Source organism: Vicugna pacos, chromosome 35, assembly GCF_048564905.1.
Source record: "Vicugna pacos chromosome 35, VicPac4, whole genome shotgun sequence".
NCBI classification, from domain to species: Eukaryota; Metazoa; Chordata; class Mammalia; order Artiodactyla; family Camelidae; genus Vicugna; species Vicugna pacos.
Window position 1 is genome coordinate 16,827,610 of NC_133021.1, and position 26,090 is coordinate 16,853,699.

At 46.5% G+C, this 26,090-nt stretch overlaps 1 protein-coding gene and 1 long non-coding RNA gene across 12 annotated transcripts in view; one reads left to right on the forward strand and one right to left on the reverse strand.

Moving 5' to 3' along the window:
- Positions 1 to 4,203, forward strand: part of ARHGAP12 (Rho GTPase activating protein 12) — a 110,179-nt gene extending 105,976 nt beyond the window's left edge. For all 10 annotated transcript variants that reach the window (XM_072955199.1, XM_072955201.1, XM_072955200.1 and 7 more), the window contains 4 exons: positions 2 to 79; positions 182 to 316; positions 535 to 637; positions 1,416 to 4,203. In XM_072955199.1, the coding sequence (XP_072811300.1) occupies positions 2 to 79; positions 182 to 316; positions 535 to 637; positions 1,416 to 1,590 (491 nt within the window). In that variant the 3' untranslated portion in view covers positions 1,591 to 4,203. The remainder of the gene's footprint in view (position 1; positions 80 to 181; positions 317 to 534; positions 638 to 1,415) is intronic.
- Positions 4,204 to 19,973: 15,770 nt separating this feature from the next.
- Positions 19,974 to 25,742, reverse strand: LOC140691475 (uncharacterized). Of its 2 annotated transcripts, none has more exons than XR_012067110.1 (3): positions 25,461 to 25,742; positions 20,838 to 20,934; positions 19,974 to 20,361 (listed from the first exon to the last, which is right to left on the reverse strand). It is a non-coding gene; the product is annotated as an uncharacterized lncRNA (long non-coding RNA). The 2 variants fall into 2 exon arrangements; XR_012067109.1 differs by having other exon boundaries at positions 19,974 to 20,438.
- Positions 25,743 to 26,090: the final 348 nt, after the last annotated feature.

The following is a 26,090-nucleotide window of genomic DNA, read 5'->3' on the forward strand; positions in this document are numbered from 1 at the left end:
GGTTTAGATGTTGATGGGATTTACAGAGTTAGCGGCAACCTGGCAGTGATCCAGAAGCTGAGATTCGCCGTCAACCATGGTGAGATCACATTCCCCGTAGTTACGTACAAAAGAAGCACTCATCCTGTTAGAATTGATTTTAAACAACTTCAGAAAATGTCCTGTTCCTACTGTTTTCCAGATGAGAAGCTGGACTTGAGGGATAGCAAATGGGAAGATATTCACGTCGTCACTGGAGCACTCAAAATGTTTTTCCGAGAATTACCGGAACCTCTCTTTACATTTAATCATTTTAATGATTTTGTTAATGCGATTAGTAAGTATGTAATTCCACTCAGTTTTTCCCCTAGATGTTGAAATCTGTGCAGAATAAGCTGCTACAAATTCTGTTTGGACATAATTTAAATAAGCTTTTTCCAAATTACTCCAGAAATTTTAAATGTGACCACCAGATGTCACTGTGCATCACCAAATGCTAGGTTCCAAACTAATGACAGTTCTGTGCAAAATCTCCAGTTACTGTCTTTTTCTCAGAACAAGAACCAAGACAGCGCGTCTCTGCTGTGAAGGACCTAATCAGACAGTTGCCAAAGCCAAACCAGGACACAATGCAGGTTCTGTTCAGACATCTCAAAAGGTCAGAGTCACCACAGAGGTGGGAATAGTTGGTGGCAGAGGGGACAGGACTGCATGGATATGAGAGGTGCTGTGGGCCCCCAGGGCCAGGGCCGCACAGACCTGAGTCTCTTTGCCTCTGTAACGTGAGAGAGAACGTCTCTGTGCACCAGTTTCTCGTGGGGAAAATGGTTTGGTATGAAGAATACATTCAAGTAGACTTTACATGTGAAGCACATTTATAGACTGCCTAGCGCACAGTGAGTGTTCAGACATTGTTGCTAAAGTTAATTATAGGAAGATGCGGTTGGTTACTAAGTGAGGAATATTCAGTTAAAGTAAAGCCGTGATTGGCGTAAGTTACTACAGATTCACTAAAAGCCTCTGACAGAAAGAACACTAAAGTAAATGATCACAGCAAGAGAGATTTTTTTAAAAAAGCATAAAACGAGTAAAACTGAAAGTTTCATCTCTGTGCCCTCATGATATTTTCCCCGTCTGCCTAGTGGAGGAGTCACTATTTCCTGAATTGTAACTCGTATTCAAGTCTACATCTCATTTTAAACACGAAGCTGAAATATCGCACATCCAAAGTGTGTTAGACTCTGTATGATTATGCCTTTCAGCTGTGCTTATCCAAAGGCAGCTTCACATGACACTCACACTTGGTTCTCCTTGGTTCAGGAGAACCTTAGGAAAATGAGCATTATTTCTCTTTTCTAAATGTAAGCTTTATAACACTGTTTGAAGGATTTTTCCGTATTTTTTATTTTCTCTTTTAACAATTTTTTCACCCTTAGGGTTATAGAAAACGGAGAAAAAAACCGAATGACCTATCAAAGTATAGCGATTGTTTTTGGCCCCACTCTGTTAAAGCCAGAGAAGGAGACTGGTAACATCGCGGTCCACACCGTCTACCAGAATCAGATCGTAGAGCTCATTCTCCTGGAAGTAGGTTCCATCTTCGGACGCTGATTCTTACTGAGGACGACCTGTGGAACAGAAGCCAGATTGCTTCAGATTTCAGATCCTTATACCTGATGTGTTTTATTTTTGGACCAAGCAGTGACTCGTTGATTTTGCACTTTTTTGAGGGATCAGAAGGGAAGGGGAGCGTCCGGATGTGTGTTAGGCCCTCGCATTTGCTGCCTTGTTGCAAGTTGAGAGAGCCGTGTGTGATTTTGAAATAACTTTATCCCGAATGTTTGCATTTCCTACTCTGAATTTCAGCAAAAGTCAAAACTTGCAATTCTGACCAGTCATATACACTGGATAATTTGGTGAGAATACTACATTTTTTCCCCCTCAAACTGGATAATGTAGAATTTCTTCTCATGATTCGATAGGTTCATCGCCCGACAGACCAAGACCTACTGTCTTATACTGGAAGCGCGCCTGGGCGTTTGAGACGAAATGGAGCATATCTGTCCTGACACCCATGCGTTTGTCTCGCCAGTTCCCCACGCGCCCTGGGCTCTAAGCGCTGGAATCTCACAGCTCAGGCCCCCCCCCGCCCCCCCACCGGAGGCTCACTGCCTGCTCCCCTGGGGCACAGCAGCCTTGTGGGGCGTCCTGGGTGCTTGTTCGGGCAGCACACTAATAGTACTTACAACACTGTGACGTACTGGAGTTTAGCTTAGCACACGCCCGGGCAGGCGCTTGGGGGCTGTCTGGGCTACACTGACTTGCAGCTAACAACCCTAACTGTCCAGTACCATGCTGCATTCTCGGTATGACCCTGTGGAAACCAACGTTGTTCGATGTAAATACCGGCTGAAGACTGCTGTCCTCGGCTTATGTACATACCTGTGTTGTATAGTCTCAGAGAACATTCTAACCCTACGTTTCTAATCACGGTATCGGTAATCTTCTCCGTGAATATTAGGTTTCCTCCAGAAATAGGCCGTTATTTGAGAAAGTTAACTGTGTGCACTTTTAGATTTTAATTACATTTACAGGCAAATCACTGTAATCCAAATGGTACTGGAAAAATACTGAGTAGACTTGCTAAATGGCAAATGCACTACAAGAGGAGCCTTTTAGATTATTTAATATGTACAGAATACCTTAGAAAAAATTTATTACAGAATTCTAACTCTGCAGTATGAATAGTGGAAACCCAGATGTAAATTAGATGGATGTCAGATGGAAAGATGACATTACTAAATTGGGGAATTTCTTTTTACATTACTAATGTAGATTGGTTTGTATAATAAAACAGGGTTTTGAAAGGTTTTGTTACAGAGAGCATGGTCTGCTGAAGATTTTTTAAAATGTATTTTTCTAGGTTAACTGCTGTATATGCAATGTCTAATCTGAATAAAGAACTATAAGAGGTTTAGAGATTTTTCCATTGGGAATGTGCATTTTGGTTTTTAGTTTTGTTTTGTTTTTGCATTTACTGGCACACAATTACAATACCTCATTTTAAAAAAATCAGCTGAACCCATTATTCCCTGTGGCAAATATATTTTCCTCATTTCATAGCATTTCTGCTCCCTGCCAAGCCAGTACCTCCTCCACCCACCCCCCTCCCCACCCCTTCACTTCTCATTTCTTCATCAATTTGTGAACATGAATGATTTGTAACCAAGACTCTTTTTCTTAGGATTGCATTTATAATTTGAAGATTGACTTCCTTGGGAACAAACATTTTTTGTATGAAAACCTCTTACCTGAGTTTTGTGGTGAAAGTATTGTTTGTTGTTGTGATCTTGTTTAATTGATAACAAACCAAGCTACTTGACCGCTATGGGGAAGCAGATTGTTTGGGGCAGGGGGAAAAAGCCCCCAAGCGAGAATGTCTGTGTCTGCCTAAAGGTGCCCTTGACAACGTGACAGTGTGCTTTGGACCTGGCCTCTGCAGCGGTTGTGTGCCAGCAAACGCTAGACTCACATCAGTGATGTCCTTTCTCTTGGTAGTTACGGACGTATCAAAGATGAAAATTGTCCTGTGTTTCTTGTTTCAAAATATACATACGTGTATGTGAAGTCTTAAACGTTTTATTAGTCCACAGCTGATCAGCTTGGTGTAATACTGTGAGTACAGTGAGATCAGTGTCTTGTGTTTCCATCCTTTGTGAATTACACATTCTCACTTGTTGTTTTGTAATAACAAAACCAGTCATATTTTCCTGTCTTGACAGCTTGGTTTTTAGTAGAAAATATATTAAAGGCTGAAATAAATTGTCAGTGGAATTTTATTTACTAAATAGGCCTTCCTTCAGAATGTCATAAAAAAAGTCATAAGAAATACAAAGAAAAAAATATATTCAAGTATGTTATTATATTCCAATGGAAGGAAAATACTGTTTAAATTTCACAACAGTAAGAAATTTTACCTTTTACTGTAGAAGAAGTCAATTATGACGTATCTCTGGGAAAAAAAAAACCCAGTATTACCTTTTAGTTAGAGGCAAATCTGTAGTTTTTTTTTTTTTCTTATGTGAAAAGCATGAATGGAATAATTCAGCCAAACTGTGGGCCTTGCAGTTGTGTTATGTACATGTACACACACGTGTTTGTGTGAATGTGTGTGTCACTGCTTACGTACAAATGAAAACTCATCAATAAAACAATAATAGCAGATACCCGGGGACCTGCTTACTACTTTGATTTTATCCCACGGTCTTTTGTAAGTAAGCCTGTAACACCAGCTATTAAGATAGCAGGGAGAGGAAAAAAATTATTTCATAATTGTGCCAGGAGATTTTTTTCCCAGCTCATGGGAGAAGCTTCTAATTAAATGTTTAAAGTAAACGTGTAGTTTCCCATGACACTAATTTCTCCAACATCTTCAGGCATTAAAAAAAATACACAGCGAAGCCTACAACATATCATTTAATAAAGAAGGAAATAAAAATAGTGAGATGGGCGTCACACCCTCACTGGTCTAATAAAAGCCAACCGCTCAAATACTGCGTGTCTATAGACGTGGAAAACGGGTAGAAAGTAAGATTTTACTGAGTTTTCTGGTGTCTGAACTCCAGCCATCAGCTCTGACAATCCTCTTACAGGAAGCAGGCTCTGGTTTGAGACAGAAGGTGTTCTGAGTCCCAAGTTCAGCCTGTATGTTACAATCCTGGAGGCGGGGCACCTTGCTGTTTTTATTTTTGTTTTTAACAGTATCCCAGTATAACTAATACAGCCCTGTTAAACGCAACTTTAGTCTGAAACAAAACAAAACAAAAAGCAAAGGGCCTGTGAGACAAAATCAGCGACCTTACAGAGATGGTGATGAGAGTCTGCTGGCAATTCACAAGGCGTGAGCCCCGGCCAAGCGCAGTCGGACTCCGCGTGCTAGAGAAGCGGGCAGCGCGGAGTCCTAATGAGACGTCCTGCAACGAGAAAGACGGGGCCTTCCCCTGGAGAATCTCAATTAGGCTTCTCAACTGAGGTTTTGTGGACCGGTGGTGGCTGTAAATATATTCAGCTGGACTGAGCTTTTACAAATCAGCCTTATGTGAATATGGCACTAAAATGAACCCTTTCATTCCCTTCATTGCTTCTCCCACAGGGAAAAAAAAGAGAAAGCACTTTCATGGTCCTCGTAAACAGAGCACTTGTGGCACAAGGTAACTGTTTAACAAACCACTACAATGCGTGTTTGAGAAGTTTGGTTTCTTACTTTTTCTCATCAGCCCTCCCCTCCCTGTGCTTTACTTCCTCTTTCAGCGTTTGCAGAAAAAGCAGTCTGGTCGTGGTTTTAGTTGTTCGTGCTGGGAGCCAGATCTCCCAGGTAGTTCTATGGCTGTGGCTCTCGCTGTAAGTAGCAGTGAGACTTGCAAAGCTGACGTGAACCTTGTCCTAGTGATGGGATCTGTGGTGACATCAGAGTGGCAAATGGTGACACAGGAGCTCTTTGCCTCAGGGCTCTTGCAGAGGTGGACAGTTAAAGTCGTGGTGGTGACCAGTGAAGATTCAGCAGAGCTTTCAAGGCCTCTTTCTCCTGGGCGTTTTGAGAGATGGTTTATATGTAGTCAAAAGATAAGGGGATCTTAACGCTCCGTTAAAATTAAGCTTCACTGATAACAGCAGGGCGGCTCCGCAGGGACCCTCACTCATGCTCGCAGTCTTATTTCATGGGGCCCAGAGTACTTGTGGATGCCTGGAGCCTCGTGGCTGGTTAGTGGCCCAGGAAGACGAGCCCACGGCTGAAGGGGAGAAATATCTGGATTAGTGACATTACTTCTACTTAGAAGTTTGTCATCAATTTAAGTAAAGCATAACCTGCTGTTGTCACATGATACCACTCGAGGAAGAAACCTGTGACTTGCCTGCCTGTGGTGGGCATCTGTTTTCAGGCGGAGTTGGTGGCACATGGACACTTTGGTTTTCCTTCTTTATGTCTTACATTCACCTGTTGCAAGTAGGGAGGTGGCCCGCCCCAGCAGCTGCCGTTTGCCTTCGACAGACCTGTAAGTGGCTTCTCACCGAGGCCACTTGGGACTTACTGAGGCCCCCATGTCCACAGTGTGCAGACTTCCAGCAGAGGGGGGCTTAGAGAGAAATCAGGGGCCTCCCTGGAAGCCAGCACAGCCGTGTGGAGAAGGAAGCAAGCGCTTTCTAAGCGGGAAGCCCAGTGTCTTTGGATGACATAGTTCTGACTGTGAGGGTCCCTGAATTCAGCCCCTTACATGTTAGGGAACCAGGTCAGATGTCACGTTTCTGACATCGGCTACATCTCGTGAGTGTCCTCTCTGGTCGTGCCCCTGTCCCTGAACTGTTACATGAACAAACGGATTGCTGGAGCATTGTCGGTTGCCACGACCGAGCCTCCTTATCGGCCTTGTCACGCGTGGAGTCCCACAAAGCCAGCATCAGACGGTATGAAATTGCCACTTGAAATAATGGGTAGTGAGGACTGAAACGTCTGCCACCGAGTAAGAGGTTGAGAAGAGAGTTCGGTGAAAACAGTCTGCTGAGATCCCATTGACTCTCCAGCAGAGTCCAGGAGTTCTAGGTGTTCAAGCACCGTGTTAACCTCTGGGGATGCAGCGGTAAGCAAGGCGGGTAGGATGCCTGCTCTCGTGTTTGTAGCTGTGAGGCTGGCATTATGACAACGGGTACATGTTTAGTTCTGACGTTCACGCTTACTGAGGAGGGACTTGGAAGTGGCTGGTTTCGGTAGCTTTAGGAGTGCGCCTTCCCGGCCAGCCGCTGGGGCCGTGGTCAGGCCGGCTTCCTGGGGCTGAGCTACGATTAATTGCTTCGTGACTGGGTAGCGTGGGCTGAGAATGACGTAGCTCTTGAGTGCTCGTTGAGTTGACGTGAGGCTAGCTTGCCAGACAGATACAGGAAGTGTTGAAGGCTTTGATGAGCGTCGGTTCAGTTGGTGAGGCCTGATTTTTTAGGCAGCAGATGGATGACCTGGCACAAAACAATAAAATGTGAAGTGGAACTTTCTCAGCTGAAGTGTCGGGAGAAGCCTGGGTTTAACAACATTAGTGTGGTCACGTAAGTAACCCACATCATGCCTCCTGTAAATGAAATACATGGGAAGGATTCTGGGAAGAGGGAGGTGACAGCATGGGTTTGCAGTTCCCACATTAAAGCAACATTATAACGACACTGACAGCAAAACTAGGTAACAAGACGTCCTCAAAACCCCCAAAATACGAGCAGGTGGGGATTAAGCCCCAGCAGCTCCAAGACCTGCAGGGACACTGGTGTCGCGGAGAGGCAGCCGGGCGGCATCTGACAGACCTGAGAACCCAGCATAGCCGTCAGGACTGAGGGCGGGGTCACTCCGTCCCCCAGGATGCATGAAACCAGCCTGCCAGAGATCCCTACCAGGACCGGGCCTCACACTGGGGAGGAGTTGCTGAGAGTGGGACCCATGGGACGGGGCGGGGACAACAGCTGAGGGGGCGTCCAGGTCAAGGTTGGGAGGGAGGCAGAGCGGGCAGTCCCAGGAGTCAAGTGGCCACACTTCACCATGACACAGAAACAACACAAGAATGAATCCGAAGTTAACAAAGCTTTCCCGAATCCTTAGTCCCATAAGCTCAGGAAAATTAACTTTACATAAAAATGAACAAAATAATGGTCTCACGGCCAAATTCCATATGAAGTTTTTAGGAAACAGAACAAGAAGCAAACACCCTGTGGAAGATGGAAGCCTTCCAGGAGCACGTGCCCACAAAAGAGAAGTGATTTTTGTTGCAAATTGAGCTCAAAGTTTTTAAGAAATAGTAAATGAAAGAACAACATCAAATTAGAATTTTAAGAACCAAGATGACAGAACTCAGGAAACAATATTTCAGAATTGTAAACAGAAACGTAAGAGCAGATAGATAAACAGATAATGCCTTAAAAAGAAGGTGTAAAGAAGATGTAAGAAAAATATTTAAAAATCAAGAAAGATTTAAAGATTTATTAAAAAGTGAAAAAGTGACATTGAAAATAGGCAAAGAAGTTCAAGCATGTAATTAATAGGAGTTCAGAAAACCAAGGCATTAACAGTCATTAAAATCAGAGATTCTTTCCTGAAATTAGAAAAAAATGTGTTGAAAGAACACACCAAATAACTAATATTGACCTAAAATAATCCTCAATAAGACACATTCTAGAGAAATTTCTGGACCATAAAGAAAAGCAAAGCTTTTGGGCATCTGTTTAAAAGGGCATATGACCTGGAAAGGAAATTACCAGATTATCAGAATTTTCAACAGGAGCCCTTCATACCAGATGCAAATGGAGTGATATATTTAAGATTCTCAAGGAAAGAAAGTCAAGGATTTTGGATCCAACAAAACCGACTTTCAAGTATAAAAGGCACAAGTTGTTACCTGCATTTAAGAATTCAAGAAATTCTCTGCCCAGGATCCCATCTTGCAGAATCAATCACAGAACAAGTTTCAGCCCACCAAGATGTCTTAGAGACATCAGCGTTAAATACTTCATTGCTTGTAGAAATAAGACTAAGTGAAGGCCAGCAGGGAGGAGGCATTGTCCTTGGTGACTATACCCTTGCACGTGAGGATTTAGTACCATCATTACAAAACATGGGGAGAATGTATGCAAAAAAAGGTGTATTTTCAGTAATCACATTGGTGGTCTTATTCTGGTTGTGTATGTCGTAGATGAGCAACACAGTACAAATGAGTGTTTCTGGGACACCCTGCTTCTATCGCCCTCGGAGTCTTGGAGAGTCAGGAGTCTCAGAATGGCAGGAAGGAGTCCCCGTTGCAGTTGATAACAACTGTGTAGCTGTGATCTGGATTAGGAGTGTCAACATGAGGTCATGAGAGAGTTTATGTACATGTGTGTCTGTGTAATCTACTAACCATCCCCTGGAAAGACCTAAAAATAAAAAAGACCCACCCAGGGAGCATCTCTAGCACCCAAATTTTGACCCTGAAATGTAATTTCTCCTTAAAAGAAACCAAGGCTTTTTAGAGATGTGGCTGATTCCAGGTCTGGAACAAAAAATGTACAAGGTGACCCTGAAAGATCTTGTCATAGCAAATAGCAAGGAAACTGTCAAGGATGAGTAGGATTTTGTCAAAAGGAAGCATGGACAGGACCCACTGGCCAGAGACAGGGCAGCGTGAACTTCAGTAATGAGAAGGACCACAGCGGATCTGATGCCCACTGATATGTCTAAACCCATGAATTCATGATGGCATTTAACAAGACAGTCACCCTAAGAGGATGATAAGAAGCCAGTTACTAAGTTACAAGATGATAGCCAAAACTTAGCAGTTCTTTATTATTTTCTTACACTTTACTGCATCTCTTGTTCTTAAGGTTATATTTGATCTGTGTGGTCTGTATCTCCTATATAATAGTGTCCTTCACATATCTTTCCCAATTCCACACACAGTGAACGCCCGGTAATTTGATACTAGCCATCCTGGTGATACTTAAACCAAATCAAAGATTGATTTATTGTTTTGTTGATTCATCTAGACTGAAGTGATGAGGCAAATATTAATACAGATTAAATTTTGAAATGTGTTATATCTGTAGCCATTACATCATGAATAACAAAAAATTGAGGAAATATTCCTACAGTATTAAAAAAAAAGCTATCATCCACTTCAGCAAAGAAGGCAGATAACATCACTGACAAACGAGTGAAGTTCTTCCATGCGTTTAATGGTTCACTTTTGTCCTACTCATTAATGTAAACAAAAGCATCAACCAGCATTCGTGCCAGATGACAAATCATTTGTCAACTGCAATCAGAGGATGGCTGCACGAGTTTGGCAAAAATAAAGCATCCTGTGGGAATCAGCTGGTTATGTGGAATTAGCAATAAAGAGTATGTCTTATTTATGTAAGTAAAATTTATAATAAACTTACGTGTGTGTGTATATATTTTGCGCCAGTTCTTTTTTAAAAAAATATTTATTCATTTATTTATTGAAGTATAGTTGATTTAAAATGTTGTGTTAGTTTCAGGTGTACAGCAGTGATTCAGTTATGCATATATTTGTGTGTGTGTGTGTATATATATATATTTTTTCTTTTCCTGATTCTTTTCCATTATGGTTTATTACAGAATACTGAATATAGTTCCCTGTGCTCTACAGTAGGACCTTGTTGTTTATCTCTTTTATATACAGTAGTTAGCATCTGTTAATCCCAAACTCCTAATTTATCCCTCCCTTCCTCTTCCCCCCTGGTAACCATAAATTTGTTTTCTGTGTCTGTGAGTCTGTTTCTGTTTTGTAAATAAGTTATCATTTTTTTAGATTCCACATATTGCTGAGTTCATATATTTGTCTTTCTCTGACTGACTTCACTTAGTATGATAATCTCCAGGTCCATCCATCTTGCTGCAAATGGCATTATTTCATTCTTTTTTATGGCTGAGTAACATTCCATTGCATAAACACACCACAACTTCTTTATCCAGTCATCTGTTGATGGACAGTTAGGTTGTTTCCATGTCTTGGCTGTTGTAAATTGTGCTGCTGTGAACATTGGGGTGCAGGTGTCTTTTTGAATCGGAGTTTTCTCCGGATATATGCCCAGGAGTGGGATTGCTGGCTCATGTGATAACTCTATTTTTAATTTTTTAACTCTGTGCTGTTCTCCAGAGCGGCTGTTTGGCTGCTCCCAGCACACCACTGGAAGAATGGTAAGTGCGTAATAAATGCTAATTGTTTTTAGTATTAAGTATGGCAGGAACAGAATGATGGCTTCCTGGGAGGGAATGATGTTCATAAACATGAAGAAGAATGTTTGGCAGGAAGCTAAACTCATCAAGAGGGCTTGAATTAAATTTTCTAGGGAATGACAAGGCTGCCATGGACAGTCACTGAGCTGAAGGCAGGAGCCCCCGCGTGGCGGGAGCGGCGCGGTGCGGGCGCAGGCAGCAGCCACCTTTGCAGTGAGGGCCGTCGGAACCCAGTGCTTTGCTCTCAGGTGCCTGTGATACACAGAGTATTAAAAAGAAAATAGGATAAACTTTGCATTTTGTCATAAACTAAATATAATTCTGTAGCCATGGCAGAGGCTTGCAGAAGGAGTTTACAGAATCCATAACCGTAACATGAGGACAGAGTCATTAGGTTCCAGTGAAGCAGACTGAATAGGAAAGGCAAGGTGTGCGATGCTGAGATGAGACATTCGTTTGTCAGGAAATACATGAATTGAAGGAGTAGAAGCATCAAAGGCCGTTAAGTGAAGCTAAAAGGAAGTATGTGGCCCTTTAGGACAATCACCTAAAGCCGGTTACCTGTTTGGAAGAGCTGAGCAATGCCTGCTTGATGTGGGTTATATAACGAAGCCAAGGCCTCAGTGGTCCTGACGTCCACTCCAAGGGAGGCCTGGAATAGAGTCCCATCACGCTGGCCCTTGGAGAAGGGGAGCAGCCACGGGGGTAGCAACATCCCAGAGGCTTTTGTTCCTTGAAGAACCTGCAGATGGAATCCAAGGACATATGTCAGTGATTTTCGATAATAGAGAAAATATTCAGAAGTCTCAAAATGGACAGCTTTTCCCAACGGAGAAAAGGGTTGGTCGATGAAAGCCTTGCTATAAATCCAATCTTGGATTCAGCAAAGCCTTTGGTGAAATTGCATACAATGTCCTGTGGATAGAAAGAGAAAAATAATCTACCTTCAGAGAAACAGCCAGCAGTTGAGTAGTGAGCATGTCAATGATGTAGCTTGGTGGCATGCTACCGGGGTAACTTTGAGTGACCTAAGACTTTGTCTTGATACCGTGTTAAAATTTTTTTGGATTAATGACTTAGAGCATAAAAACCAGCAGATAATATAGAACTGGGACTATGAAGCAGTGAAGCTGACATCATCTAAGCAAAATTATACGAGCAGACGTGTTTCTGGCTGTGGCAGATGAACCGTCCAGCTGAGAACAGTGAGAAAACCTGGTAACATTTTAAAATCAACGTTACTGAGACACAATTTACATACAAAGAAATACCCCTGTGTTAAGCGTGCAGTTTGATTCATTTTGACAAGTGCACACACCTGTGTAAACCACAACCACAATCAAGACAAAGCATTTCCACCACCTCCGGAAGTTCCAGGTGCTGCATATTGGCCAGTGTCTGTCCCCACCCTTGGTCCCAAGCAAACACTGATGGGCTTTTCTGTAGGCACAGATTGGATTTGACTATGCTAGCGTTTCTTATAAATATAACCATTATGCAGGTGCTCTTATCTGTCCAACTTCTGTGACTCAGCAGAACATTTTGTGAGTCACGCAGGTGTCTGTGTGTCTTTATCGCTGAGTAGTATTCCATTGTGTCTATATCACGTTTGTTTATACATTCATCTCTTGACAGTTATTTTGTGGCGAGAGGAAATTTATTGGGAAAGAGGCATGAGGAGTGATGCAATGTGCCAAATTTGATACATGTGGGTCATGTTTTTGTCAAATTTCATCAAACTATTCATCAAACTTAAGATCCATGCATTTCTCTACATGTAAATTATACCACAAAAAGGGAAAATGTGTTTTTAAATTTAAAAGGAAGCCTGCCCTCTCCGTGGGACTACTGTATTGTCCAGAACATTTAAGTCACAATTTTTCATACACAATGTTTGGTATTCAATAAAAAAATAACCAACCAGAGAATAAAGCAATAATTGACCAAAATCAATAGAAAAAACAATAGAAACAGTTACATGTGAGCTCCAAATATTGGAATTGTCCTATTTTACAAAAGCTGTGATTAATATGTTCAAACCATTAAGTGAAAAGATTGAGAATTTCAGCAGGGAACTAGAAATTCTAAGATTCAAATGGTGAAAGTGTTAATTTATATCAGGTTTACTAAATCAAGAGATTATATATGTTGTTATATATGTTATCAACTTTATGGTAATCATAAAAGAATAGTGAAATAATATGCAGCTAATAGCTATAGTAAAAGAAGTGAAGTATTGAAAACTAGTAGATTTGAAAGAAGGCCCCCCCAAAAAGGGAGGGAGGAGAAGCACTAATGTAGAAAAGATAAGAAAAGTAGAAAACAGAACAAATAGTAAAGTGATGAATCCAAACATAAAAATAATACATGAAAATAAGCCAGCTAAATGCTTCACTTAAAAGTTTATTGTACTGGACAAAGCAAAACTCACCAATATACTGCTTATAAGAATCACGCTCTAAATATAAAAAAAAGAAGAGTTAAAGAATAGAAAAGATATTCCATGTAAATACTGAAAAAAAAGAAGCTACTAGAGTTCCAAATTAAACTTCAAGGCAAAACAAGCCTTTACTACAGATTAAGAGGAACATTTCATATTGATGAAAAGGCGAGTCTGCCAGGAAGATACAGAAATTCTAAACTCTACGCACCTGTTTACAGAGCCTCAAAATATGGACGGCTAAAAAACTGACAGAGCTGAAAGAATGAACAGACATGTCTACAGTCATGGTGGGAAACTAACACACTTGCCTCAAAAACTGATAGAAAATACTGACCAAAAAAATCAGTAAGGGTATAAAAAATGTAAACACCACCACTGCTCAATGTGCCATAATTGACGTGCATAGAACACTGCAGCCAACAATATTAGAATGCGTGTTCACTTACAGTGCGCTTGAAACATTGACCAAAACTGACCATATGTTGGGCAATCAAGTTTCAACAGTTTTCAGTGGGTTCACATTATACAGAGCATGCTCCCCAACTACAGCGACGTTTAGCAAGAAACCAGCATCAGAATGGTAGCTACAAAAGCCACATGTGTCTGGAAATCAACCAGCACACTTTTAAATAAGGCACAGTGCCAAGAAGAAATCACAGCAGAAATTTTAAAATATTTTACATGAATAATATTGGAAATATGACAGGTCACCTCATGTAAATAAGTAAGGAACAGCAAATCAAAGCCAAAGAAGTATAGAGGAAAGAAATGATGCAGGTGAAAAAGAAATTAAATGAAAGTTAATGTACCGTGGAAGAGACTGGTATTGCCAAAAGATGGTTCTTTGAAAAAAAATGAATAAAGCTGATAAATGCCTGGTGAGAGAGAGAGGACAAGTAACCCAGATCAAGAGCAAAAACCCAGAGATGGGCATCAGCACAAATTCTGCAGGGACCTAAAACATAATGAGAGGATTTTATGGGAATAGCCACTAAATTAAAAAGAGGAGAGAACATGGACAAATTCCAGGGGGGAGAAATCCAAGACAGACACAAAAGAAATAGAAAAGAGAGACTCTGTCATAGACCAAGGGCTAGTCTCCCTACTATTTAAAGAGCTCTTGGAAATTAAGACGTGAAAGACCAATAATCTAGTAGAAAAATGAGCAAAGGAAGAAGGAGTAGCAGCCAGGAAAGTAACAAGCGACTCAGGCAAGAGCCGTCAGTGGGAGCAGAAGGACAAAGGGGGTGTGTTCCGCCCTCTTATTTCAGTCATTCCCAGCCCCGCACCTCTGCCGTTAAGGGCTTCGTTTTCTATATACTGGAGCCCTCCCTCCGCCGCCTCCTCCTCCTCTCTCTCCCTCCTCCTCCTCCTCCTTTTTCTTCTTCCCTCCTCCTCCTCTGCTATCAGCCCTCACTGTCTCTGTGAGGACTGACTTTACTTATGAAGCCTCAGAAACTGCCTTCTGCCCACTTTTGAATTTGATGTTCTTGAAATTATCTTCCCACTGCCAAGAAGACACTGTCTTGAGACTGAAGCTTTCCTTGGTGTCTCAGCTGCTTTGCTTGGTAGCTGGCTATAAGGGACACAAGGGTAAAATTAGGAACATTGAAAGTACATTTGAAGTTTAAGGAATCTACATTTTTTTTCAAAGTTATATTCCACCATTTTTTTTTTCAAAACAGAGCATTGGGAAGAAAAATTTCCCCACAGGACAGGAATATTTGTGTGAGAGGTTAATCTCAATTTACCTGTTTTCAAAAACTCAAGTGTCTGAACAGTCTGATAGGGTCTGTTACGATTCTTGCCCGATCCATTCTGGGATGAGTTTATACCTGGGCTTAGGGCACCAGGGTATGTGCGACATTTATTGACGTGTCCCATATGGACGTACGATTTTCAACAACTCTGTCCTGCGTTGCTTTGGGTGGGGACAACCAACACAGAACTCATTTAAAAAATGACTGCCTTTTTGCATGACATGCGAGAGGGAAGAAGAACATCTTTCATTCAGTGGATATGGAAGTTGTCTGTCTGGAGAACACCCCATTTCCCTTCATTTCACCTAAACGGAGTGGCAGCCCGCACGGGTCCCAGCTGTCCCAGCAGTCATCAGTACAAGGCACACGTCCCTCCAAGTAGCTGCGTCGGCTAGAAACTTCAATAGTGTTATTTTAGTAGCTGAACCGCTTCACGTTTTTCTCTTAGAGAATGGTTATATTTTATTGAGAACAACTGTGCCGCCAGGTAATGGAAAATAAACATTAAACTCTGATACGATCATCCTCTTGACTGTCTGACTCTCCTGGTTCATGATGCATTGTGGCAGGCCTGAGGAAGTCAGACCGTTAATGGTAAATGACCTGTCAGCTTGATTTGTCTACTCTGTTCATTATCTTTGGTGAAAATATGGCTGAGGTGTGTGTGTGTGTGTGTGTGTGCGTGTGTGTGTGTGTGTGGTGTTTTAATTTCCTTGAGCTTGGAGTAGGAATTGGAAATGTCTCTCTGCAGAAAGTGAACTTAGCACGTGTGTATTTGAAATAAAATGGCCACCCCACATAAGCTCGTTAGACGTTCGAAATACAGGCTTCAGGCTCTTACTGTTTTGACTTCTTGTTTGGGGCAGTTAATCTTAGGGTCCTAGAAAACAGGAGTGGGAGCTCTCTTCATGGCCACTTCTCATCTTTACTGCGAGAGGGGCCTTGGGACACACCTGCACACGTCACCAGGCTGCGCACTGAACGCGGAGCGTTTTCCTGATCCTGGGGGACCAGAATGGAAAACAGCTTTGCCATAAACGCGCGAAGGCTTTCCAAAGAACGAAATGGAAACTGTAAGCTGACTCCAAAGTAGACGAAGCATAGTTCTATTAAAAACCTTAGGAAAAGGTACTTTTGGATCTGGAGGCAGTGGCAACAATTTAAAGCCAGTTTTTGTCTTAGGCCGAAAGATCACTTTGAAAAAACTTTTGTAAAATTGAAAAAGAACTTCATTTAGCATCAACCTCTCCTTCCGCGATCTTTGAGACACTGGAGGGAGCTGCCTGAGCGGCGTGCCTGTGAGCGGAGGCAAGAGTAAGCGGTCCCGAACTGAAGCAGGTTGTGGGTGACATGGGGCCAGGGACCCTCCAGGAGCCAGGGCAGCAGGGTAGGATGCCGTGCAGGACTGGGTGTCCCCAGGAGATCCGGGCTCTTGCCCAGCTGCCTTACACGAGGGACTGCGAAGCCCTGCTGACTGGAAACTTAGCCTAGTGAGTTTGGGAAGGACGCGGAGAGGAGGGGCCCTCTGCCATCCCCTCCCTCCTGGATTCCAGGAGCCGGAGGGTCAGCTCCAGAGTGGAGCTCCAGGAAGGCACCAGCCTGGGGGATGAGAGAGTGCAGTGCTGGGCTCAGAGACCTGAGTTCAGATCCCAATTTCTCAACTGCGTTGAAGCAAGTTTTTTGAAATTTTAAGGGCTTCAGTTTCTTCATATGTAAAATTCAGACAATCATACCTTCTTCGCAGTTTTTAGGATGGGGATTAAATGGGATAATGTCTTTGAAGCACAGAGCTTGGTTTACAGTAGGTACCTAATAAGTGTTAGTCACAGAGGAAGATATATGACTCCAGCGGCAATCCTATGATGAAATTCCTTACATTTTCCATGTATTGGGTTTTATTTGGTCCTTACAAGAACTCTGGGAGGTGGGCGGGTAGATCGCATTATTCTGTTATGCAAGAGAGGAAGCCAAATTTCAGAAAGGTCAGTGGTTGGCAAAGGGCATCAGGTAAGTGTCCAAGTTGGGACGAACCCCAGGTCTTCAGAGCTGTTCGTTCCAAGACAGTTTTGAGGACGGCCAGTGTGCTGGGCGCTGGAACGGTGATGACTGTTCCCAGATAGACTTGGAACGGTGATGACTGTTCCCAGATAGACTTCCTGCTATCGGAGTGTTGACAGTCTAGTGAGGAATAGAGATTTTAATCAGATAATCCCACTTGTAAATGTATAATTCAAAACTGAAGTAAGTGCTCTGAAAGCAAGGGATGCAGGTTTAGAAATGTATTTACAAAGGGGTCTGGTTTAGACTTGGGGTCAGAGCCAGCTTCCCAGAGGAAACGTCTCTAGGGCAGAAGACAAGTGGGAGAGGGGGGTAGCTGGTCCCCCAGGAAGGGCGGGTGGGGACCAGGGTCTCCCAGGAGGCAGCCGGGCGGTGCCCGGAAGAGGGACAGGAGGCAGAGGGGGCGTGGAGGTGGTGACGGGGACAGGGAGGGGGCCGTGGCTGCGGTGGGGGCTGTTGTCATCCATTTTCCTGCGTGTGCCGAGCAGGCGGGGGCCATCTGGGCCCACCTGACGTCGCAGGCCTGGCGTGGGTTTCCCGGTGAATTGGGGTCCAGCGTGGGAGCAGTGGCCAGGCCCTGGGTGCCCCTGGCCTCACTTTGCTTGCCGCCAAGGCCATCTTCCCGGTGCCCCTGCGGTGTGTGTGCTGGTGGGGGCAGCATGGGTGTAACCCCGAGGGCAGGCCTCCAGGTGGGGAGGGTCTCCGCTGGGGTCCCTGGGGGAACCCAGGCCTTCATTCTGCTTTCTTTGCCTCAAGAGACTGTTCAAGCTAAAAGCCGTCAGCCCATTTCAGCAAGAGCCCTTGCGACAGCAGCTGAGATGCTTGGCCCTCTGTAACCTCTCTGCCTGGGCGGCTTGTCAGTGCTTTTAAGGACCGTGTTTGTGTTTTATCCAGTACTTAGTTGTTTTTCTACAGGCAGCTGGGTCTGGAAAACTGGCGTGCCTTTGTGGGAGTCAGAAGTTCTCCTGACGCCCTTGCCGGCTTGTCTCCTGGCCTGTGGAGCCCTGCAGCCCCGTGGGAGCGATGCGGGTTCTCCTGAGAAGTTAGGTAGCTGAAGACATTTTTTTGTCGTTGCAGTAATAGATACATAAAATTTACCATTTTAACCACATGGCATGTGCAATTCCATGGCATTAAGTACATTCACCAAGTTCTGCAGCTATCACTGCTATCCATTCCAAGAACTTTAAAAAAAATTTATTTATTTATTATTGCATCATTTTATTTTAAATTGGCAGGAGGAGGTAATCAGGCTTTATTTTATTTTTAGAGGAGGTACTGGGGATTGAACCCAGCACCTCAAGCGTGCTAAGGATGAAGGTTGCACTGTCACTTGAGCTACACCCTCCCCCCAGTTCCCAGAACTTTTTCATCACCCTAAATAGAAATTCTGTGCCCAATAAATAATTCCCTTTCCCCTCCCCCAGCCCTTAGGAACCCCGAATCTCCTTCCTGTCTCTGAATCTGACCACTCTGGGTGCCTTGTGTAAGTGGAATCATACAATACTTGTCCTTTTGTGACTGGTTTATTTCATTTAGCATAATATCCTCAAGATTCACCCACATTGTAGCAGGTGTCAGAATTTCAATCCTTTTTACTGCCACATAATATTCCACCACACACACATCACCTGCCATTTATCCACTCATCTGCCGATGGACACTTGGATTGTTTCCACCTTTTGGCTCTTGTGAATAATGCTGCTCTGACCAGGAGTGTACAGGTTTCTCTTTAACTTTTTGCTTTCTGTTCCTTTGGGCACATACCTAGGAGCAGAGTTCCTGGGTCATAATGGTAACTCTGTGTTGAACATTTTAAGGAACTGATCGTGTATGTTTTGCAGTTACTTTTTATGACGTGAACTTTATGCCCTGGGCCCCTCTCAGCACAGGTCCTCAAGCCCGATCCTTTCTGAGACAGTGTCCATCCTGGGGGCCCCTGTCACACCCACCCCAGCCCCATAACCACACAGACAGGACTGACGTGCATCTCCGGGGTGGAGGGGATTCCAGAGGGGCAAGGTCTATGGCTACGAGACATGTGCCTGGCTTAATGAGAGAATTCTCTCCGATGGCCATTTTATACTCCGCCTTTACCAGGGCCGTGGACTCGGGGCGCTGCTTCCCACTCGGGCAAACTTCATGCAGATGCAGCCTGGTCTGAGGGCTCTGAGCTCAGCCCTGCCCTGACTCTGGCCCCATGGACATGAGCCTCGCATCTGCCCTAGCTTCTCAGGGTGCGGGCCAAGGGTGCAGCAAGGTGCCCCAAACCGACGCGTGCCCTGGGCTGGGCACTGCTCTCAGCCTGGGGCCAGGAGCTGGGCTGGGCAGCCCTCCAGGACGAGTGCTGTCCGGGCTCTGGGGAGCACAGGGCCTCGTGCAATCTCTCCAGGGGTCAGAGCTGGAAACAAGGGAACAGCCTTCTCCTTATTCCCATTAAGGATTATTCCTTCTTAAAAAATTGGCAAAATACAGAGAACAAAAAATTGATCGTTTTAGCCATCTTTAAGTGCACAGTCCAGTCGTGTTAGCGTGCGTGCCGTGCCCTGTAACTTCCCCCTTCATTTTGAAAAGACCTGTATTTGTGGTCAAAAGGGATGTTGCTTCTCTAAACACTAAAGGATTTTACCTGAAGGAAGCGGACTGTTCCCCAGCATGTGGTTCTTGTGAACGTGCAAAATACAGTCGATGTGGCCAGGCCAGCCCTGGGCTGGTGGGGAGTGTGAGCCACCCAAATGGGGTGGGATCCTGCCTCCGCTCCCCCACCTCCCCTTCCCCTCCTCTTTCCCTCCCAACTCTGCCCCTTTGCACCATATTGGAAGTCGATGTCCACCTCCTCCCGGAGGCTTCAGCATCTCCCAGAGGCTGCAGGAAGGGTGCTGCTCTGTGAATGGTTGTGATTAATCCCGGCTTTTGTCTGCAGGAGGTGATGGGGTTCGGGGTGGGGAAGACACAGCAGGACTCAAGAGAGGAGCTGAAGGCTTTATTATTTTTACCAGTCACTGTTTTAAGCTATCAACCTGGTAGGTTTTAGTCCAGGGTCATAGTCTCAGAGATCACGTGCCATGTCAGAAATGCTGCAGCCACAGAGCAGAGCCTGGAGCTGGTTGTCTTGCTGCCTCGGGCACTGGGCTGACCATGGAAGCAGTTGGGTCTTCTGCTTTCAGCTCCATCGTTAACCTTGAACGTCTGTGACTTCTCGGAAACTCAAGTCTCAGCTGTAGAACGCAGGAGGTGGGCTCGAAGCCTGCTGTGGTCTCTCCCAGCTCTGAAGTGCTAGGACCATCTTCCTCCCCAGCGCCAGGGGCCATCTTGCTTTGATGCTCTGCGCAGTCGTGGACTCAGAGCTGGAGGAGCTGGAAGGATCAGAGGTATGTCATTCTGCACCATCTTGCAGAGGAGTTCATTGTGGTTCTCAAGAAGTGCCTTTGAGCTGCGGCAGATCCAGGAACAAAAGCAAATGCTCTCGAGGGAACCTGCAAACCACCTCCCCTTGGGCTGCAGGACTGTGCAATGGGTTGGGCAGCACTGGGCCCAAGTCACCCGCCCCAGGGTTCTGTTACTGAACTGAACTTGGGTCCACTCACCCGCAGTGCAGCAAAGCCAGTTTACTGACACCAGGTTGTGATGAAGGAAAGTACAATGTTTATTGCAGGCGCCAAACAAGGAGAATGGGCAGCTCATGCTCAAAAGACCCAAACTCCCCGATGGTTCTCAGGGGTAGCATTTTGAAAGGCAACATCTGGGGTGAGGGCTGCAGGATGCATGGCTTTCTTCTGATTGGTTGGTGGTGAGGTAACAGGGTGATATTGCAGGAATCTTAAGCACCAACCTTCTGGCTCCAACCGATCTGGGGTCTGCGTGCTTGTGGTCAGCATTAGTCCCCATCCTCTGCCTGGGGGCAGGGTGTCCTCAGGTCACGTCCACCCCTGGAGGAGGAACTGGGACTGTTTTATCCTGAACCATTGCCATGACTTTTTTGTTTAACTGCTTTTCCTTTGTTTCTGCACCCCCTCACTTCCCTGCTTAGTAGCTGCCTGTGCCTGCTCTTTGGAACTCAGGGAAGGCCTGGGAGACTGGAGCTTTTTCCTGCAGACAAGGAACGGGGGCACGGAGGGGCCTTTGTATGTGGGAGGGCCCCGCCAGGTCCTGCTTGGTTTTAGTCCCCCCTCTTCCTTGATATTTCTCATTCTTGTGGGGAGCAGGTGCAGGACAAGAAAGGGAATGAAGTTTTGGATGGAGAGGCTCGTCAGCAACTGGGCAGAGGAACTCAGTTTTGGGGGGACTGGGTTTCCCATCAGAGCCCTGGGATGCTCCCAGGACTGGAGACTGGGGACCCCTGGGTTCTGGCCCCACCCTCAGTGTTATAGGACAGCCACTGGCCCCTTCTTCCCTTTTTTCTTCCTCGTTACCCAGGTGGTGGGCCTGTTGTTGACTTACTGGGGCACGGCTCCCCTGTGCGCATCGGGCAGAATCACTTAACGGCACCTGTCCGGGCCGGCCACACAGCTGGGGCCGGAGAAGCTGCCTTCTCTGCCTTTGTCTCAGCTGTCACCCTGCCCAGCAGCGGTGGGCCCCCCTCCTCTGGCCCGGGGATGAGTGCTGACCCTCCCCGCTCACCGTGTGCTCCCCGTGCACACAGTTTACAACGGTGACGGTGAGCAAAGGTCGTTCATAAACAGAGAGTCGCGGGTGGCAGCATTCGCTCTTGAACATCGTAATCAACTCTCCTGGTGGTCTCTTAAATTTGCACGGGCTTTTCTTCTTCATAAAACAGGCCGCTCCAGACGGACGCCCCAGAGTTGGCAGGAGTGGAGAGCACATGTCTGGCCTGTGGTGCCTCAAACTAAAGGATGATCCCTGACTAGGGCTGGTGAGGATCCGTGCCCCCCTCAACACACACACACACACACCCACACCCACACCTGCTCACACATGCACACACACTCCCATGAGTGCATTCAGTGTTCAAGCCCGCAGTAAGCTGAGCTCAGGGCCCAGGAAGCTACATGGGCTCATTTCAGATTCATATGTGTTTCCCTCCATCCTGGCCCCCCTTCCCCTGTCAAATCTCAGTGCCATCTACCTCATCCTCCACTGAATCTCAGAGAAGATCTGGTATCATTTGAGGAGGTCTGGTCCAGGGATTTTGGTGCTGGGAGGTCTGCCTGGGTCTGGGTTGGGGAGTGAAGTCCCCTGGAGTGGGAGGAGGTGTCTCTGAAAGCCATTTGACCCGCTGTGGCCTCTCGTGGCCATGTGCTGGCCAGGCTGCCCTTGCCTCAATGGGTGTCAGACTGGCCCTCAAATTACCCACTGACTGGTCAGCCCTTCAGCAGTGCTGCCCAGAGGATGGAACACAGGATCCCCCAGGTTCATGCACCTGGGCTCACAGGCCCAGTGCTCCCACCGGGGCTGGAGGGGAAATTCAGGGAGATGGAAAGCCAGGGTGCCTGGAGCAGGCTCTGAACACAGGTGATTTATTTGCCCTCCAGGAACAAAGGCATGGGGAGATTGTGGCGCTTACTTCAGGTTATTTACAGGGTCTCCAGGCAACCAAGGGGCCTGGAAAGCAGACTGAGGGGTGTCCCAGAGTGAATGGGGACAGCTTACGAGTTGACATCAATTTCTCCATTGCACTCTTGATTCATCTCTCCCCTGAGACCTTTCCCCGTCTACCTCCAACCGCTCCCACAATTCAAAGCACACGTTCCTTCCATCCTTCCATCCAATCAGCCAGCCAGCCATCCAGCCATCTACTTGGTTCATTCAGAACAGGTGACGATGGTTTAAAGCAGAGGCTGCAGCTGAGTGGGCTCTGAGAGGGTGCCGGCCCACCGTGCATGGGACCGTATGGGTGGGCAGGACTTCAGAGAGAATCCAGCTCATAGCTTTGCAGGTCTAGAAACTCAGTGTTACCCACTTGCCCAGAGGTTCTGAGGACCTGCTTCCTTCTAAAGATGTCCTAAGAGATTGACTTCTGAGCCTGAAGCAAAAATCAATTATACCCCAAGCTAGACTGGGTAGGGTGACCAGTCCCCTGGGGCAAATTGGAGGAGGGGATGTCTAACTCAAGACGGCTGTGTGGGTTTCCTCCCCTCATGCCAAGAGGATTCCTCTCTGGGTAATGCTGCGTTACCCCACAGCAGCCGGAGTGGGGTTTACGAGGTAAGTCAGGTCGTGACCCTCTCCTGCTTATAATCCTGCAAAGGCTTTCCATTGTACTTAAAATTAACTTCTAACTAAGTCCTTACACTGAATATAAAGCCCCGCCCTCCCCACTTCACCTCTAGCACCTCCCCTCTGAGCACTAGTCTCCGGCCCTGCCTCCCCTCTCCCTTCCTGCACTAGCCCACCTGCTGGGAACCGAAGCCCCTGGGCTCCCTGGGGCCTGGCCTTGCCTGTCTTGTACGCCAGCGTACCCCAGAGCCAGCACAGAGCATGTGCTCGCAGTGTTGGTTAAATGAAGGCGCGGTGACAGTCAGTGACGGGTCTGCTCTGGTTTGAACGTTGCTATAGACGATTTTGGACTTTGCTCTGTAGAGTGGGAAGGGATGCATTTTGGACCCTTGCCTTTTTTTGGACCCTTGCCTTTTTTTCTTCTGCTCCTTCTCCTTTTTCTTCTCCACCCCCATTTTTGGTTAGACGTCACCATCAACTTCCGGTTTCTACGCCATGGTGAACCGAGTTTGGCTGTTTGCTGTTTGGCTGTCTCAGAAAAGCACTGGACAAACTACGGAGGCAGTAGAAAAACTAGATTTCAGGAATTAACCATAATACTAGGAGAACACTACGGGAAGCCTGAAAGCTGTTTTGAATTGTTGCCCGTGATGGGGAGGCAGGAGCCCGCAGTCCAGGGCAGAAGGTGGGCAGAGGCAGCAGGGCAAGAATAGCCCGGAGGAAAGCTTCTGAGGTTCTCTCCTTTCTCATAGGAGCTGAGGTTGTGTAGGCATTCAGTAAACACGTAATGCTGAAATAGAGGTGGTTGCCCAAGGAGCCAGGTACAGGGAAAGAGGTGGGTGTGGTAAAATATAGGAATCTGTTCTTGGATGGCTGCAAGACTTTGCAGGAACCAAAGCAGCTGATTCCATTTTGTGGATTTGGAGCATTTGGGAAGTAAGAGGATCCGTTCTACCGCTGATCCCCCATGACTCTGCTCTTAAAGGCTTTGAAAGTTTGTGAAATCAACTGCCAAGTCCTGCAAACTCGAAGCCTTCATGTTGCAGAAGCACTGGAATACTTCAGAGCTTCAGACTGTGGTCAAGTTAAAGGCAGCCTCTTCCTTCTTTACTTTAAAAGGAATTCACCTGGGCTAGGACCAGAAATTCAGCTTGGTCCTGGCCCCTGAGTTTCCAGGGCTGGACCTGTATGTTGCCAGTTATTACTGGACAGTGTTAGAGGAAGAGGATGAAGAGGAGGGGAAGGCACAGCAAAAAGGGGGTCCCGAGTTAAGCAAGTGGTCAAAGCTGTCCACAATGGTGCGGCAGAAAGGACATTGATTTCCACCTGGCTCTGACAGCGGGGCAGCCTTGCACAAGTCCCCTAGTATCTCTGGGACTCAGATTCCTCATCTGTAAAGTCAGGAGGTTGGATGGGATTGTCTACATTTGACACCTCTATCAATCCTCAGCCCAGAGCAGTCCCACATCTCCTTGGCTTAGGTAGGAAATTCATCTCCTTTGCAGATTAAATACCTATTGATTTCCCCCCCGCCCCCCCGACCCGGCAAAGGGGAATGAGACAGCTATTTCTTTTTCTGCAGACAGAGGCAAAGGAAAAAATGAAAGTTAAATCAGCCTCCTATTCGGTGCTTTTCGGTTCAAGCCTGGACGCCCAACAGCGCTGGCTCCCAGCGGCTAATTTAGGCTCCGCAGCTCAGGGAAATCTGGAATTGGAAGGGTCCCGACAGGTATGCAGGCCTTCTCTCCAAACTGAGGAAACAGAGACCCGCCCACTCCCCGCGATGGGAAGTGACACAGAACCAGGTAGTGACGGAGCTTGAACTCGAGTCTAGACAGACATCTAGGATGAGCGCAACCTGGTGGCTCTTTGCACAGAAACCTGTCCAGGGCCGGTTATTAGGGCTGCTCCGGCTCTCGGATTGCTCCTTTATATATACGCGATTAGATAATCCTGCCCGCGTTTTGCTTCTTTGAGTTTACCCTTAACCTCAATTAAGCCATCAGCGGGGCTTTCGAGGGCAGAGCCGGGTTTTCGGGATGAGGTGTCTCTCCACCCTTTGTAAGGAGACACGTGCGGTGATTGGTGGCTTCGGAGAGCGCCGAGGCGGGCAGCCAATGAGGAGTGTGGGGAGGCGGGGCCTCCAGTGTGAGTTTAGCCTCCCGAGGGGCGGGGGCTGCGTGCGGTCGCCGTGGTTACCGCTCCCCCTGGAGCCCCGCCCCGACCCCGCTGTGGTTTTAATTTCCCGGCTCACGTCCTTGAGTCTGTCTGAACGCACCTGTACCACGTATCACGTGCAAGGTTTCCCGACAGGACTCTGACAGCTACTGCTGGAAGGGAGGCTGCTTTCCTGGCCACTGCAAAGCCGATGGGCGAGTCTTGCGGGGCCTCCGGTGGTCCCCGATGGACCGGAAACAACGCTTCCTCTGCGAGGGCCCTGTGGCTGCCCACCTGGACACTCGGTGGGGATGCGGAGTCTGGGCCTCCTGTAGAGCCCCGCTCACCTCTGACCCCTCCTGTCCTGCGACGCCCACGCCTGCCTCCAGCTGTCCTGACACGCCCACGCCCACTCCCACGCACGCAGGTGCGCGGTCACTGTCCCCGCCCTTTCCCATCCCCCACCCACTGCCCCTCCCCCGTGGGCGGGTCAACTGGAGGGACTGGAACCCAGCACCCAGAGCCTGCCTTAGTCTTCCCAGTGCGGGGACTGCGGCAGGCTTGCTTCTAGGTCTTTGCTCTTTCTGACCCTGCTGACCCCTGGGGAGGGGGCAGCCCATCCAACCCATCAGGATTTAGCCAAGGTCAACGTAAAGGTCAGGGCTGTGCGCATTTCCCAGGATCACACTTCATAGTCCTTGTTCTAGTGACAAAACCTGGGAGTCAGTACTGAAGGTGCTTTCCCCCCTGT